Genomic DNA, 17,974 nt, shown 5'->3' with positions numbered 1-17,974 from the left:
AGTTGGGAATTTCAGTACTTCAGCATAACGTTTCCTACAGGTTTCCTAATGGTTCTATATATAGGCATGTTCTCAGAATATTAAAAACTTTCCAGAAAAATGACAAGAAAACATTAGTAACATACTAAGAACGTCATTTAAAAACAAATAGATTCCGTTCTCAGCGTCAACAAAACTCTATCCTCTGCCATACCTGATCTTAATTAGTGGTTGTTTCCTTTGATATAGGGTCTGTTTGATAGACTAAAATGAACATCTTTGTATGTATTTATAAAAAAACCCTGTCATGCGAGCGACATCCTGGGGGTGTAGTGAACTAATTCCAAAGATAACAGAAGATCATAGGTTCGAATCTCATTGACGGTGTGCCACTATAAAAAATGCATGATTAATGACAAAGCAAATGAATTCAAAACAGTCAACCCGAACTAAGCTAACAGTGCTGTTAAAAGTCTTATTGAAACATGTTCTCAGAACGTTATTTATTACCTTCAAATAACCTATCATTTCCATTCTCAGAACGTTAATAAAACCTTGTGGGACCATAGTAAAAATGTTTACCGGTCAGGAAACGTATGGCGTCGTTCCCAGAACACATAGGAAACCAAAAACGTACGTACCCCATAACTTCCAAGGAACCAAATGTGCTAGCTGGGGTACACACACACACACACACACACACACACACCAAGATCAACACAATGGGGGGAAAGGAGCTAAGCTGTACATAAATGTATGTCTCTCAGAAAGTATAACCCAGACATGTGCAGCATTGAGACATCTGTATGTCTCAATGCTGGAACACCAGTACTGCCATCTCTCACACAAAAGCAAAGCCCTCACTTACACACAAGATAACACACACTGATCACATCCCTCTGTTGAACAAACACTGCTGATCACATCCCTCTGTTGAACAAAGACTGCTGATCACATCCCTCTGTTGAACAAAGACTGCTGATCACATCCCTCTGTTGAACAAAGACTGCTGATCACATCCCTCTGTTGAACAAACACTGTGGATCACATCCCTCTGTTGAACAAACACTGTGGATCACATCCCTCTGTTGAACAAACACTACTGATCACATCCCTCTGTTGAACAAAGACTGCTGATCACATCCCTCTGTTGAACAAACACTGCTGATCACATCCCTCTGTTGAACAAACACTGTGGATCACATCCCTCTGTTGAACAAACACTGTGGATCACATCCCTCTGTTGAACAAACACTGCTGATCACATCCCTCTGGTGAACAAACACTGCTGATCACATCCCTCTGGTGAACAAAGACTGCTGATCACATCCCTCTGTTGAACAAAGACTGCTGATCACATCCCTCTGTTGAACAAACACTGCTGATCACATCCCTCTGGTGAACAAAGACTGCTGATCACATCCCTCTGTTGAACAAAGACTGCTGATCACATCCCTCTGTTGAACAAACACTGTGGATCACATCCCTCTGTTGAAAAAACACTGTGGATCACATCCCTCTGTTGAACAAACACTGCTGATCACATCCCTCTGTTGAACAAAGACTGCTGATCACATCCCTCTGTTGAACAAACACTGCTGATCACATCCCTCTGGTGAACAAAGACTGCTGATCACATCCCTCTGTTGAACAAAGACTGCTGATCACATCCCTCTGTTGAACAAACACTGTGGATCACATCCCTCTGTTGAAAAAACACTGTGGATCACATCCCTCTGTTGAACAAACACTGCTGATCACATCCCTCTGTTGAACAAATACTGCTGATCACATCCCTCTGGTGAACAACACTGCTGATCACATCCCTCTGGTGAACAAACACTGCTGCTTTATGCTGAGAACATGGTCACCTAAACAGCAGCCGTCCCACGCTCCTCTCTCTCTCTCCCTCTTTTTCTCTCTCCCCTCTATCTCTCTGTCTCTCCCCTCTCTTTCTCTATTTCTCTCCCTCCTCTCTCCCTCTCTCCTCTCTGTCTCTCTCTCTCCCTCTCTCTCTCTGTCTCTTTCCTCTCTCTCTCCTCCTCCTGAATAGAATGGACTCTCATAGCAGCTGTCCTGAAAATACACTGGATTGTGACTATAATGACATACTACATGATGATGATGATGACAGAGCCACTGACCAGTAACCAAATTACTGTCCCCTTGGTGCGATCGACCCTGCAGTGCTCCCTAAAACTTCACCCACCCATCCAGCCTAGCATACTCCAGCCCGCTCTCCAGGCCACATGAGTAGCTTGTGGACCAGCAGGGATGCTAGTTCCCATGTTCAAGAGGAGCATAGCTCAGCCGTTCCCCTGATGTGTCTTCTTTACAGAGCAGATAGGAATGCTGTGTGTGTGGACTGTGAATCTGGGGAGAGGGCAGCTGAGCACACTGACTATGACACATGGAGCTCAGCTTTGGGGATTCAGCTGCCCACGCCTTCTTCTCTCTCTCTGTCTCTGTCTCTCTCTCTCTCTCTCTCTGTCTCTTTCCTCTCTCTCCAACTCAATGTGTTTTTGTCCTCTTACATATTTCACAGTCCAGTCTGATCCTCCTTCCACCCCCTCAGCCCCCCTGACGCACCATGGAACCTTGGTCCTGAAACATTAACCCGGCTAAGCTAATCTTTCCCCGGGGAAGGGTTTCGTGGATGCACTTCCCCTCTCCTCTGCAACTCCTGCGGAGCGCGGAAGGAAACACACCACTGAGGATGGAGAGCTAATTCCATTTCACAGCCTGTTGGCTGAATAGGTCCTGCTGCATAGATGTGGAGCACTGCTTTAGCTTCTTCCTCTGTGGGGTGTGTGTGTGTGTGTGTGTGTGTGTGTGTGTGTGTGTGTGTGTGTGTGTGTGTGTGTGTGTGTGTGTGTGTGTGTGTGTGTGTGCAGCATGCCCGTGTGTGTGTTTTCTACGTGGATGCGTATATATATGTGGGTGTTGAATTGTGTGTGAGACAGCCGTTAACAGAAAGCTCATCGGCTGTCGACATAATATACTAATGCAACCAGCAAATAAAGGAAACGCTGCAGTAAAACTACTGGATGGAAAATACAACCAGCAAATAAAGGAAACGCTGCAGTAAAACTACTGGATGGAAAATACAACCAGCAGTAGAAAACAACAGACTGCAATAAGAGAATACAATGAACCAAATATCAAGTGCTCAACGTTGAGGGGTAGGTGTTAAGGGGTAAGGGTAGGTGTTAAGGGGTAAGGGTAGGTGTTAAGGGGTAAGGGTAGGTGTTAAGGGGTAAGGGTAGGTGTTAAGGGGTAAGGGTAGGTGTTAAAGGGTAAGGGTAGGTGTTAAGGGGTAAGGGTAGGTGTTAAGGGGTAAGGGTAGGTGTTAAAGGGTAAGGGTAGGTGTTAAGGGGTAAGGGTAAGTGTTAAAGGGTAAGGGTAGGTGTTAAGGGGTAAGGGTAGGTGTTAAAGGGTAAGGGTAGGTGTTAAGGGGTAAGGGTAGGTGTTAAGGGGTAAGGGTAGGTGTTAAAGGGTAAGGGTAGGTGTTAAGGGGTAAGGGTAAGTGTTAACCTTTTTGGGATAGGGGGCAGCATTTTCACTTTTGGATGAATAGCGTGCCCAGAGTGAACTACCTCCTACTCAGTTCCAGATGCTAATATATGCATATTATTAGTAGTATTGGATAGAAAACACTCTGAAGTTTCTAAAACTGTTTGAATGATGTCTGTGAGTATAACAGAACTCATATGGCAGGCGAAAACCTGAGAAAAATCCAACCAGGAAGTGGACAATCTGAGGTTTGTAGTTTTTCAAAGCTTGGCCTACCGAATGAATACACATTGAGATATGGATAAAGTTGCACTTCCTACGGCTTCCACTAGATGTCAACCGTCTTTAGAAACTTGAATGAGGATTCTACTATAAAGGAGGGGCTCATGAGACCTCTTTGAGTCAGTGGTCTGGCAGAGTGCCTTCGTCTCATGACGCGCGCTCCCGACTGAGTTACCTCTCGTTCCAGTGCTTTTCTTCAGACAAAGGAATTCTCCGGTTGGAACATTATTGATGTTTTATGTTAAAAACATCCTAAAGATTGATTCCATACATCGTTTGACATGTTTCTAAAGGACTGTAACGGAACTTTTAGAGTTTTTGTCTGGACAAAGTGCCTGCGCCTCATGATGATGGAACACGCTAACAACAAGTGGCTATTTGAACATAAATGATGGACTTTATGGAACAAATCAGTCATTTATTGTCGAACTGGGATTCCTGGGAGTGCCTTCTGTTGAAGATCATCAAAGGTAAGTGAATATTTATGGTGTTATTTCTAACTTTGCTGACTCCAAAATGGAGGATATTCCTCTGGCCTTTTTGGGTTCTGAGCGCCGTTCTCAGATTATGCTTTTTCTGTAAAGTTTAAAAAAAATCTGACACAGCGGTTGCATTAAGGAGAAGTCTATCTTTAATTCTGTGAATAACAGTTGTATCTTTTATCAATGTTTATTATGAGTATTTTTGCAAAATCACCGGATGTTTTGGAATCAAAACATTACTGCACGTAACGCGCCAATGTAAACTGAGATTTTTGGATATAAATATGCACATTATCGAACAAAACATACATGTATTGTGTAACATGATGTCCTATGAGTGTCATCTGATGAAGATCATCAAAGGTTAGTGATTAATTTAATCTATATTTCTGCTTTTTGTGACTCCATCTTTGGCTGGGAAAATGGCTGTGTTTTTTTGACTTGGCTATGACCTAACATAATCATATGTTGTGCTTTCGCCATAAAGAATTTTTGAAATCGGATACGATGGGTAGATTAACAAGATGTTTATCTTTCATTTTCTGTATTGGACTTGTTAATGCGTGAAAGTTAACACCTACCCTTACCCCTTAAAACTTACCCTTAACACCTACCCTTACCCCTTAACACCTACCCTTACCCCTTAACACCTACACTTACCCCTTAACACCTACCCTTACCCCTTAACACCTACCCCTCAACTCTTACTTAACCCTACCTTTACCCCATAACACTTACCCCTCAAACCTAAGGTGTAAAGGTGTAATGGGGTATTGGGGTAACTAAGTAAGGATGTAGAGTGACATGCAAGAGGAGAAAACCATTGAGAAAAGACAATGGACAATAGTGAGGCTCACCCAGGTGATGTGTAACAGGGTGGGCAGCAGGCTCTGTGGGTAGCACCACCAGCTGGGTAGACGGGTCCTGGGGCAGAGGCAGCACAGGCTGTAGAGACCCTGGCATGGCTGCAGAAAAACCTGGGGCGAGGTTCTGGTGAAGGGCTGAGTGGCCGATTCCTGCAACATCAGGAAGATGTTACAACAGATTCAGTAGCCATGTGTCGTTCATTACCAATACAGCTATACTGCAACACAGCCTGCAAAGGCAGCAACAGGACATGAAATAGCAAGATGAAGACTGATCTAGAAAACATCTGTAGACGTCTTATTGTTTTTTATTTGTAGGGTGACATCAACACGTTGGTTATTATGGAAATAAAGTTTTCTAAATTTGAATCCAATTGAACTTTCTCACCGTAGGAGTGGCTTGTCATCCAGATGGAGGGACTTCCAGTGCTCGGCAGCCAATGGTGGTGGGCCGAGTGGGCGTGTGCATGTGCAGAGGGGTCTCCTAATTGGCCAGATTGTAGGGAAGTCCCACCCGGCACCATGAGGTGAGAGGTGATGTCACCGTGACAGCTGTTGGACGGATGGATCCTTGTGAAGTCCACTGGATCCTTATTATCCCTGAGATAGAACCATTGAGAGAGAAATGAGGAGAGACAGAAAACACATAATAATATAGAGGAAGGTCAGAGTAGAGGAGGATGGTCAGAGTAGAGGAGGAAGGTCAGAGTAGAGGAGGAAGGTCAGAGTAGTGGAGGAAGGTCAGAGTAGAGGAGGATGGTGAGAGTAGAGGAGGATGGTGAGAGTAGAGGAAGAAGGTCAGAGTAGAGGAGGAAGGTCCGAGTAGAGGAAGAGGTCAGAGTAGAGGAGGGAGGTGAGAGTAGAGGAGGATGGTCAGAGTAGAGGAGGAAAGTCAGAGTAGAGGAGGAAGGTCAGAGTAGAGGAGGAAGGTCAGAGTAGAGGAGGATGGTGAGAGTAGAGGAGAATGATGAGAGTAGAGGTGGATGGTGAGAGTAGAGGAGGAAAGTCAGAGTAGAGGAAGAAGGTCAGAGTAGAGGAGGAAGGTGAGAGTAGAGGAGGATGGTGAGAGTATAGGAAGAAGGTGAGAGTAGAGGAGGATGGTCAGAGTAGAGGAGGAAGGTGAGAGTAGAGGAGGATGGTCAGAGTAGAGGAGGAAGGTCGGGGTAGAGGAGGAAGTTGAGAGTAGAGGAGGAAGGTCAGAGTAGAGGAGTAAGGTGAGAGTAGAGGAGGAAGTTCAGAGTAGAGGAGGAAGGTCAGAGTTGAGGAGGAAGGTCAGAGTAGAGGAGGATGGTGAGAGTAGAGGAGGAAGGTCAGAGTAGAGGAGGAAGGTCAGAGTAGAGGAGGAAGGTGAGAGTAGAGGAGGAAGGTCAGAGTAGAGGAGGGTGGTCAGAGTAGAGGAGGAAGGTCCGAGTAGAGGAAGAAGGTCAGGGTAGAGGAGGAAGGTCAGAGTAGAGGAGGGTGGTCAGAGTAGAGGAGGAAGGTCCGAGTAGAGGAAGAAGGTCAGGGTAGAGGAGGAAGGTCAGAGTAGAGGAGAATGGTAAGAGTAGAGAAGGAAGGTCAGAGTAGAGGAGGATGGTGAGAGTAGAGGAGGATGGTGAGAGTAGAGAATGGTGAGAGTAGAGGAGGAAGGTGAGAGTAGAGGAGGAAGGTGAGAGTAGAGGAAGACACCTACTTGAAGACCTGTTTTTGACACTACAGTGTTACGGTAGCTAGTATTGAGTCTAGGAGCGGCTGTTAACTAACTGTAAACAACTTTAACTGTGGGATGAAACAATACACTTATTTACTGTTAGGTAGATACCGTTACCACACTATGCTAACAAACACAACGCTGCCTCCAACACTGGTATGGTGTCTCCAGGAATGATATGCTAACATGTTGCTGTTTGTGACATATCCTCTTTCCAAGCGTATAGTGACAGCCTTGGTAGGTCTACGTTTTGTTCTTGTTGACATCTGTAATCAGAAAGTTGCCCCGCTGTGTATGATGATGTCATATTGCTGAGTAACGTCAGACTGAGTCTCACCTGATGTAGGCCTCTCTGTCTCGGTCCAGGCAGGTCAGACCCATCCGCTCTCCACTCATCCTCTTCCTCTCCTCCTCTCCTGCAGGGTCTGAGGGATACATGGAGCGAGGGGGTCCTAGGAGACAAATATCAGTTCAGGGAGAAGTCTTCACCACCTTTCCCCTGGTGAGCCCTAACCCCCAACACGCAGTCTCTGCACCTCACAAATATCTATCTAAAACTAACCTCAAGGGTGGTATCTCTACATAACTCTAACATTAAGGGTGGAATCTCTAACACTAAGTCCCAGGGAACACTAACTCCCAGGGAACACTAAGTCCTCTGTACCACTAACTTACTTCCCCCCCCCCCCCTTACCAATGGGTCTTGCTTCTACCTGCCTCTCTCCCAACCATACCTATTACAGCTATACAGCCTGCCTCTCTCTCTCTCTCTCTCTCCCAACCATACCTACTACAGCTCTACAGCCTGCCTCTCTCTCTCTATCTCTCTCTCTCCCAACCATACCTACGACAGCTCTACTGCCTGCCTCTCTCTCTCTCTCTATCCCAACCATACCTATAACAGCTCTACTACCTGCCTCTCTCTCTCTCTCTCTCTCTCTGCATGCTGGGAGTGTTTGGTGCATGCTGGGAATTGTATGAGCGAAGGAGTGCGTGTGTTGTGTAAAGTTAGATATTCACAACTTTCTTTCGGTTTGCTATTTCTTGGTGTAATTTTCTTCTGTTCATGATTAAGGCTATTATTATTTTTATTATAGTAGAATGAAGCATTTAGTTTGTCGTATCGTAATGACCCTGAGTTTGGCGCGGATGGCAGCCCGAATGGGCACGGCTTTAGGTGTGTTACTGAAGCTGCTGTCACGATGGAGGAGTTTCTGGTCGCCGTAGGAGAGAAGGTAGGCTATGAGAATATTGCTTATGCATCCCGGATGAATAAAGCTGTGGTGGTATTTCTTAAAGAAGAGCGTCTTGTAGATTGTATGGTTGAGCATGGTGTACTTCTTAAAGAAGAGTGTCTTGTTGATCGTATGGTTGAGCATGGTGTACTTCTTAAAGAAGAGTGTCTTGTTGATCGTATGGTTGAGCATGGTGTACTTCTTAAAGAAGAGTGTCTTGTTGATCGTATGGTTGAGCATGGTGTACTTCTTAAAGAAGAGTGTCTTGTTGATCGTATGGTTGAGCATGGTGTACTTCTTAAAGAAGAGTGTCTTGTTGATCGTATGGTTGAGCATGGTGTACTTCTTAAAGAAGAGTGTCTTGTTGATCGTATGGTTGAGCATGGTGTACTTCTTAAAGAAGAGTGTCTTGTAGATCGTATGGTTGAGCATGGTGTACTTCTTAAAGAAGAGTGTCTTGTAGATCGTATGGTTGAGCATGGTGTACTTCTTAAAGAAGAGTGTCTTGTTGATCGGATGGTTGAGCATGGTGTACTTCTTAAAAAAGAGTGTCTTGTAGATCGTATGGTTGAGCATGGTGTACTTCTTAAAGAAGAGTGTCTTGTAGATCGTATGGTTGAGCATGGTGTACTTCTTAAAGAAGAGAGTCTTGTTGATCGTATGGTTGAGCAGCGTATGGTTGAAACAGGTTGTCATTTCGGCGACAGGTCTTTATGTTTTTGGGCTTACCGGAGCAGACTTTAGAGTTGTTGTTTAAAGTCTAGTATGACAATAGACTGTATATGGCTTCTGCTAGTACGGGTAGTCAACAGTGTTTTGAGTGTGGTGATGTTGGCCATAAGTGACATGTTTTCCCGAAATTGAGAAGGCAGAGGGAGGGGTGCAGGTGGTCCTCGTAATGCCTGGGCCAACTGATGTAGGGAGAGGTGGGCCGACAGCGATAGAGCAGCCACAAGCACCTGTTGCTGAGGAACAAGTTTTCCGTGTTGAGGGCACGGAGTTGCAACTTGTATTTGAGGGAAATGTTATGCAGCAGAAAAGTATTGTTGTAGAAGGTAAGGATGTATCTGAAGAGCCAGTTCCTCAGACTGGTGAGGAGATGCCCACTACGAGTAATGGGGTACAGGAGGGTTTTCATGTAGAGCTAGGCTCCCAGGTAGTGGAGGAGATGCCAACTACGAGTAATGAGGTTCAGGTGGGGCTAGTCTCCCAGGTAGTGGTGGAGATGCCTGGTACGAGTGATGAGGTGCAAGTGGGGAGTGTTGAAAGGGATGTGGTAGAGGGGAGTCAGTTGTCTGTGGTCTCAGCTAAGGATCAGGAGAAGGATATGGATATCTCTTTTGATATGATATCAGCTGGTGAGGACTCAATTTACGATCTAGAGGAGGTAAATCTAGAGGAGGTAAATGGGTTTCAGACTTTTGGGAAATCTGTCAAATTGGCAGATTATTTTGATGTTGATAAGTTTGTGAGGTCAGCTGTGATGTTACAGAAGACGGTGGGGTTAGACCAATTGAGTGAGAAGAAGCGGTTTCGCTTGAGGAAATGTATTACTGCTGTTGCAGCAGCAAAAGGTGGTGGGAAACGTAGTCAGGTTAATAAGAGAAGACTAGAACAATGATGATGATCATGCTTCATAGGGTGTCTTTTTTCTCTTTGGTTTCTCTGTGGTTCCTTCTGATTTCCCTTTCTCTTTTCTACACGGAGGTACTAAGGGTAGGTTCTCTCAATATTAATGGGGGAAGGGACAGGAATAAGAGGGCTTGGGTATTAGAAGTAATAAAACAGAAAAGGCTTAATGTAGTTTTTCTACAGGAAACGCATAGTGATGAGGAAAATGAGGTTGACTGGGGTATGTGGTGGGAGGGGCAGCATGTACTCAGTCACGGTACTAATTTCAGTGCTGGGGTGGCAATCTTGTTTTCCTCAGGTTTAGGGGTGACTGTGGTATCTACAACAGAGATTGTCAAGGGTCGGGTTTTATTGGTCAAGGTGGATGTTATGTTATGTTTTTTATTTTTTTAAGTTTTTATGTTTATGCTCCTAATGAGGGTACAGAGCGTATTGCTTTATTTGATCAAATAAAGGAAACCTTAAGACAGTGTGATCAAGAGGGGTGTATGGTTTTAGGGGGTGACTGGAACTGTACAGTGGAGTTTACTGCTGAAGAACCTCACCTGCGGTCAGCCACTTGCCTGTCTGGCCTATTAACTGAGTTTGAGCTTTCTGATGTGTGGAGAGTAAGGAATGCAAAAGTTAAGCAGTACACATGGCTAAAGATTAATGAAGGTCGTGTCAGTGCAGCAAAGTTAGACAGGTTGTATGTATCTGAGCAATACTGTAGTAGGGTTGGAAAGTGTGCCATTACTCCTGTGGGTTTCTCTGATCATCATATTGTTACTGTTGATATTCACTTGTCCTGTCTCCACAAAGGTCATCATCGCCTTACTGGTATTTTCATGTTAAATTGTTACATGATGTCATGTTTTGTGACAGGTTTTTGTTGTTTTGGGTAAAATGGAGGATTACAAAAGGGAATTTTGAGTCCTTGAGACAATGGTGGGAGGTTGGGAAGGCCCAAATACGAGTATTTTGTCAACAGTATACTGCTCTGTCTCAAATTGAAGTTAAAGAGACTATCAAGGCCCTCGAACAGGACATCAAATCTATTGAATTGAAGCTGCTCACTCAGAACGACCCTGGACTAGTCATGAACTTACAGGACAAGAGACATGAACTGAGGTCGTTTCTGCATGAAAGAGTGAAGGGTGCCTTGATTAGGTCTCGTTTCGCTTCCCTCAAGGATATGGATTCTCCTAGCGCTTTTTTTTAAACCTAGGACAGTCGACATTGCAACGTAAACAGATGGTCTGTCTTCGTCTCCCTGATGGGAAGGTGACCACGGATGACAGTGAAATGCGCCAACATGCCGTGGATTTCTACTCGGCCCTCTATAAGGCTGAGGATTGTGACTCTGTGTACTGAACAGTTGTTACACGGTCTTCCTCAATTGGGACCTGAGCAGAGAGTCGCATTGGACTCTGACATTACACTGCAAGAGCTGTCCACAGCAGTTATGCAGCTCTCAACAGGCCGAGCCCCTGGCATTGATGGTTTACCATCTGAGTTTTATATGCACTTTTGGGGGTCTATTGGGGAGGATTTTTATGAAGTGCTGTGTGAATCTTTTCATGAGGGTTCTCTTCCTGTATCCTGTCAACGTGCGGTGCTTTCAATGTTGCCAAAAAGGGGGATTTGGCTCTCATAAAAAATTGGAGACCTGTTGCTTTGCTGTGCGCAGAATACAAAATTGTTTCTAAATGTCTCTCAAACAGGTTGAAAGAGTATCTGGGATTGTTGATTCACAAGGACCAGTCCTACTGTGTACCTGAACGCTCTATCGTTGGTAACTTGTTTCTGATAAGAGATGTTTTAGACATTTGTAAACTGTCTGATGTAAATGTGGGTTTACTTTCGTTGGATCAGGAGAAGGCTTTTGATCGTGTGGACCACCAGTACTTGTTTAAAATAATGAAAGCCTTTGGGTTTGGGGATGTTTTTTTGTCTTGGATGAATTTACTGTATGCTGGGGCCTCGTGTATGGTGATGGGGTTTGAGTTGCCCCATCCCTGTCCAAAGGGGCATCAGGCAGGGATGCCCAATTCCAGGGCAGTTATATAGTCTGGAGATTGAACCAATGCTTTGTTTTTTTAAAAGCGAGGCTTACTGGTTTCTCTGTGCCAGGAGTAATGAAGGGTCCCACAATAGCCCTGTCTGCGTATGCAGATGACGTGATCGTTTTTATTACAGGGGGTGAGGATGTTAAGGTTCTCTCAAATGCTTTAAAGGTGTATGAGAGGGCCTCCTCAGCTAGAGTCAATTGGGGAAAGAGTGAAGCGCTGAGGGCAGGTCAGCTTCAGATGGGGACCACTCCACGGTTACCAGGGGGGCTTCAGTGGGGCAGAGATGGGATGAAGACATTGGGGGTTTATCTAGGCTCTGATGTATTTCAGAAAAATAACTGGGAGGGTGTAGTGGAGAAGGTGTGTGCCAGACTGTCAAGATGGAAATGGGTGCTGCCCCAGCTGTCTTATAGGGGAAGGGTACTGGTAGCTAATAATCTTGATGCCTCTACCCTGTGGCACAGACTAATGATTTTGCAGCCACCAAAGGGTCTGATACAAGAGCTTCAGAGGACCCTTGTCAATTTCTTCTGGTCTGGACAACACTGGATTAAAGCTGCAGCCCTGTACCTGCCACTGCACGACGGTGGGCAAGGCCTGGTGGACATTTCCTCTAGAATCATGGCTTTCCGGCTCCAAGCAGCCCAGAGACTGTTGTACAGAGACTGTTCTAGCTGGGTCGAAACAGCCTACATATTGATGAGGAGAGCGGGCTGTTTGGGCTTAGACAAACATCTTTTCCTCTTAAAGCTGGAGGGGGGTGATTTGCCTGGCCTGACTCCATTTTATGAGTCTGTTATGCAGGCTTGGAGAGTCCTTGTCAAGTCCCGTAAGGCCTGCATGCCACCAGGGATGTGGCTTTTTGAAGAGCCTCTTTTTCACAACACTGCCATCCAGTCCCGTGGTCTGGGTTCAGCCAGCCTACGTTCATGCCTGTTAGGCGTGGGGTGTACCAAGCTGGGTCATCTGATGCGGAGCAGAAGCAGATCGTTGGAGGAGCTGGGAGAAAGAGCAGGGATCCGATCATCTCGCCTACTGAGGAAGGTCGTCGATGAGGTCTGCGACTCCTTGCCAGTGCTTCATCTGCAGTATGTGACTGATACTTCCAATTCTGATCGATGGAGGGAGGGTCTGGATTATGTGTTCCCTGCACTGATTGTAAGTGCTGCGATGGGGGCATTCGAGGAGGATGTGGGGATGCTGCTTTCCTTCGATACCCCGGAGCTGGGGGAGTTCAAGGAGGTGGGAAAGAAGGCCATGTACAGAATATGTGTAAAGGTGTCCCATGCCTCTTCCATGGAAGGGGTCAAATCGACGAGGTGGGCGGGTGTGCTTGGTCCAGGTGCCTCTCCAAAAGGCTGTTGGCGATCATTTGACAAACTGCCTATTGATAAGAGGACAGCTGACCTCCAATGGAGGATAATACAAGGAGCTATAGCCACCAACATGCATCTGGTACACCTGGACCCTACTGTTGGGGAGGGGTGTCCATTCTGTGCTGAGTCTGAATCTCTGGCACATCTGTTTTTACTGTGTCCCAGGTTGGTCGGGATTGATTGAACTGATCACTGATTGGTTCTCAACGTTGGGAGAGGTTTTCTCTTCCCAACTGTATATATTTGGGCCAAAGTACAGCTTCAGTCAAAAGGGTGTAGTTGTGTTGCTTAATTTTGTGTTAGGGGCAGCAAAATTAGCAATAAGAAAGACCCGAAAGAACAGTATTCGGGGACAGGGGTCTGTGGATGTGGTGGGAATGCTGGAGGGAATGTTGGCAGCGAGACTAAGGGTTGAGTTTGCCTATTATAAACTTGTCAACAATATTGATCTGTTTTTGAGTATATGGGGTATTCAGAGGCTGTTGTATTTAGTTACTGTGGAGGAAGAATTGGAGTTGTGTTTTTATTTGATGTGCAACTGTGGTTTTGTATGTGGTGGGACCCCAGACCCAATAAAGATTATTTAAAACTTTTAAAAAAACTATCTTTCTCTCTCTCTCTCTCCCAACCATACCTACTACAGCTCTACTGCCTGTCTGCCTCTCTCTCTCTCTCTCTCCCAACCATACCTACTACAGCTCTACTGCCTGCCTCTCTCTCTCTCCCAACCATACCTACTACAGCTCTACTGCCTGCCTACCTCTCTCTCGCTCTCTCTCTCCTTCTCTCTCTCTCTCTCTCTCTCTCTCCCAACCATACCTACTACAGCTCTACTGCCTGCCTCTCTCTCTCTCTCTCCCAACCATACCTACTACAGCTCTACTGCCTGCCTGCCTCTCTTTCTCTCTCTCTCTCTCCCAACCATACCTACTACAGCTCTACTGCCTGCCTCTCTCTCTCTCTCTCTCTCTCTCTCTCTCCCAACCATACCTACTACAGCTCTACTGCCTGCCTCTCTCTCTCTCTCTCTCTCCCAACCATACCTACTACAGCTCTACTGCCACAGACTCAGATCTGCCATGTAGTCCTCTCTCTCTCTCTCTCCCAACCATACCTACTACAGCTCTACTGCCACAGACTCAGATCTCCTGCCATGTAGTCCTCTCTCTCTCTTTCCCAACCATACCTACTACAGCTCTACTGCCACAGACTCAGATATCCTGCCATGTAGTCCTCTCTCTCTCTCTCTCTCTCCCAACCATACCTACTACAGCTCTACTGCCACAGACTCAGATCTCCTGCCATGTAGTCCTCTCTCTCTCTCCCAACCATACCTACTACAGGTCTACTGCCACAGACTCAGATCTCCTGCCATGTAGTCCTCTCTCTCTCTCTCTCTCTCTCTCTCTCTCTCCCAACCATACCTACTACAGCTCTACTGCCCGTCTCTCTCTCTCTCTCTCTCTCTCCCAACCATACCTACTACAGCTCTACTGCCACAGACTCAGATCTCCTGCCATGTAGTCCTCTCTCTCTCTCTCTCTCCCAACCATACCTACTACAGCTCTAATGCCTGTCTCTCTCTCTCTCTCTCTCTCTCTCTCTCTCTCCCAACCATACCTACTACAGCTCTACTGCCTGTCTCTCTCTCTCTCTCTCTCTCTCTCTCTCTCTCTCTCTCTCTCTCTCTCCCAACCATACCTACTACAGCTCTACTGCCACAGACTCAGATCTCCTGCCATGTACTCCTCTCCTCCTCTCTTTTCCTCCCAGTGCCTCTAACTGTTTAGTCAAATAAAGCTGTTTCTACTTTAGGCTTTGGCAAAGCCCGCTGTTTATTTTTCATCAGTGAGGTCTTCCAAAGGTCGTAGATAAATAATCTCTGCTCAGTTCCCCTGCTCCTTCTGTTTATTTAAGCAAGTGACCCCAAAGTCCCGGAGGTTACCCCCGTACCTTTCATGGAGGGGTGCACCCGCCCCTGCCGGCTGTTGGTGTGGGCGTCCACCGGGCGACAGGACGGTTCCCTCTGCCTCGCCACGGCGACTGCGATGCCCACAGGCGGTTGGCGCACCTCTCCCTCACCGTGACCCACCGCCTCGCCCACCTCCCGGCCACGCCCCCCACAGTCAGAGCGCTCGCCGTCATTGGCCAGACCCTTCCTGGTGGGCAGGGCCTGTTGTTGTTTGCTGCCTTGCAGGGTGCAGCTAACCCCGGGGGCTCCACCTCCAGGGCCCCCAAGACCAGCGGATTTGAGGCTCCCCAGGCCTCCGAAGGGACTCTTCTGGGAGAGGAGCAGGGGCTGCTGGGTGCTGTACTTCAGCAGGCTCTTCATGGCACTGCTCTCCTCCTGGGCCTGTGAGGCGACCTGGGCGTCTTGCTGCTGCTGAGAGGGGGCTGGGGGTGGAGGTGGCTGGGGCTGGGGAGAAGGATGAGGAGGGAGGCCCATACCTTGCCCTGGTTGTTGCTGGGGCTGTTGTCTGCCACCACTGAGAGACTCCATGTAGGCCTTCCGCTGCTGCTCCTCCTCTGCAGGGTGGACGTGGTGAGGCCTCATGGCCCAGGGAGGAACCGGAGGCTGCTGGGGGTGATGCTGCTGTCCCTGCCCACTGTTGCTGTAGCCGTACGGGGACATCTCCAGCTTCCTGTTCAGGTCCTGGTTCTGTTTGTTGTTCTGGTTCAGCTCTGCTGCTGGGGCGTCCGGGCCAGGCCCACCGTGCTGCTGGTGGCGAATACGGGCCACCTTCTGACCATCTCTCTGTAAGGAACAACTCCCACCTCCAGCACCACCGCCTGCACCTGCCCGACCCCCCAGGGGTGAGGCGTTGGGCAGAGGGCCCGGGAGGGAGCAGTCTCTGTAGGGGGAGGTGTTGACTGAGTGGGGGAGGGAGTGTCCGGCCTTGGCTCCCTGGGGAAGAGAGGGCCGGAACACATCGGTGGTGTCCACTCCCACGCTATTGATGCATTCGACGCTGCGAGAACGCACGGCTTGGTGCTGCTGGGGAAGGGGTTGTTGGGGCTGGGGTTGTTGTGTCTGGGGCTGTTGGGGCTGGGTTTGTTGGGGCTGGGGCTGTTGGGGCTGGGGCTGCTGGGGAAGGGGTTGTTGGGGATGGGGTTGTTGGGGGTGGTGACTCTGCTGCTGCATCCAGTCCGGGGTCTTCTCAGCCTTTCTGTACAGCTGCTGCTGCTGTTTCCTCTGCCAGTTACTCTTCTCCATGGCCTTGTCCTTGGCACTGCCGCCCCCACCCACCAACCCCTGGCAGTCAGGTGGGGTGCCCATCTGGAAGGGTTGCCCGCTGGACTTGTCCCCCAGGTGTCCTCCCCCTACAGATGGTATGAACGTGGGCCCTGTCACTTTGGGGTCTCGCCCCCCTCCCCCTCCCCTCTCGTGCGGCGAGGGGTTGGTTAGAGGGGCAGGTGGAGGCGGGCAGAAGAAGTCCGGGTGGTGGTGTGTGTGGGGGTGGTGGGGATGGCTGGGGTGGAGCTGAAGGCAGTGGAACCCCCCCGGATGCGGGTGAGGGTGGTGGTGGGGGTGGAGGTGGGGGTGGCCTCCCCCAGCGGCTGAACCCATTTGCAGGGGCGGCGCCACAGAGTAGGGAAGGGCGTGGTGGAGCATCTGGCCCCTCCCCTCCAGACAGTCCGAAGGCTGCTCGCTGATCCTCATCTCGCCGCTCACCCCTTCCTTGGTGCAGCGGATGTTCCCCCCACCCTCCATGTGTCTGTGGCTGGCCTGTGTCTGAGCCCCCCTGCTCCCCACCACCTCCCCCCCATAGCTAGTCATGGAAGCCTTGGCTCCCCTCGTCCCAGAGTCCCCCCCGTTCTGCATCTTTCCATTGAGCAGGCAGGCGCTGAGGGTTCTGGTCATTCCTAGGGTTTGTTGGTGCTCCATGTGCCTCTCCAGAGCTCTGCTATTGACCTCCTCCAGGGAGACCGGGTGCTGGGGGTACTGGGGGTGCTGCTGGTGGGGGTGGGGCTGTGTGTGGCCGGGGTGTGGGTGGTGGTGGTGTGGATGTGAGGGTTGGGGGTGGTGGCTGTGGTGTTGCTGACGCTCCTTGGCCTCCTGTTTGCTGCTGGGCCTCTCCTTGTCCTTGGTGCTGGGGACCACCCCTCTCTCGACGGACCCCTCTTTCAGGCCCTTGTGTAGGCTGACTCCGCCCCCTGGGTCCATGTCCCGACTGCAGGAGCCCTGAGGGTGTCCCGGCCCCGCCCTGGAGATGGGCGGAAGACCGTGATTGGCTGAGATGAGAGGGGGCTGGGACGGAAGGCTTCTTAGATAGAAGTTCTCTGTAAGATATAAAAGTTAAAAATTATATAAATATAAAATATTTAAATGATATATACTGAACAAAAATGTAAAGGCCACATGTAAAGTGTTGGTCACATGTTTCATGAGCTGAAAAAAGATCCCAGAAATGTTCTAAATGCACAAAAATATTATTTTGTCCACAAATGTGTTTACATCCCTGTTAGTGAGCAAGATGATCCATCCACCTGACAGGTGTGGCATATCAAGAAGCTGATTACAGCATGATCATTACACAGGTGCACCTTGTGCTGGGGACAATGAAAGGCCACTCTAAAATATGCTGGTTTTGTCACACAACACAATGCCACAGATGTTTCAATGGCATGCTGACTGCAGAAATGTCCACCAGAACTGTTGCCAGAGAACCTATAGAGGACCTATACCCTCCCAGGCCCACCCATGCTATGCCAATGCCCATTCATGTGAAATCCATAGATTAGGGCCTAATTTATTTATTTCAATTGACTGATTTCCTTATGAACTGAAAATCAGTAAAATCGTTTAAATTGTTGCATGTTGCATTTATATTTCTGTTTCTGTAGAAAGAAACAGACTCCTAAAGGGG

General features: G+C 48.1%; 1 protein-coding gene across 1 annotated transcript in view; it reads right to left on the bottom strand.

Annotated features, from left to right (window-relative positions):
- Positions 1-17,974, bottom strand: part of LOC139423609 (BAH and coiled-coil domain-containing protein 1-like) — a 160,943-nt gene that overhangs the window by 36,966 nt on the left and 106,003 nt on the right. Inside the window, exons 5-8 of the mRNA XM_071175194.1 lie at positions 15,060-17,387; positions 7,150-7,264; positions 5,511-5,722; positions 5,114-5,272 (exon numbers count right to left, since the gene is read on the bottom strand). Of these exons, the coding sequence (XP_071031295.1) occupies positions 5,114-5,272; positions 5,511-5,722; positions 7,150-7,264; positions 15,060-17,387 (2,814 nt within the window). The remainder of the gene's footprint in view (positions 1-5,113; positions 5,273-5,510; positions 5,723-7,149; positions 7,265-15,059; positions 17,388-17,974) is intronic.

The sequence above is a fragment of the Oncorhynchus clarkii genome, chromosome 13 (genome assembly GCF_045791955.1).
Source record: "Oncorhynchus clarkii lewisi isolate Uvic-CL-2024 chromosome 13, UVic_Ocla_1.0, whole genome shotgun sequence".
NCBI classification, from domain to species: domain Eukaryota; kingdom Metazoa; phylum Chordata; class Actinopteri; order Salmoniformes; family Salmonidae; genus Oncorhynchus; species Oncorhynchus clarkii.
This window is presented reverse-complemented; position numbering and strand designations above follow the sequence as displayed.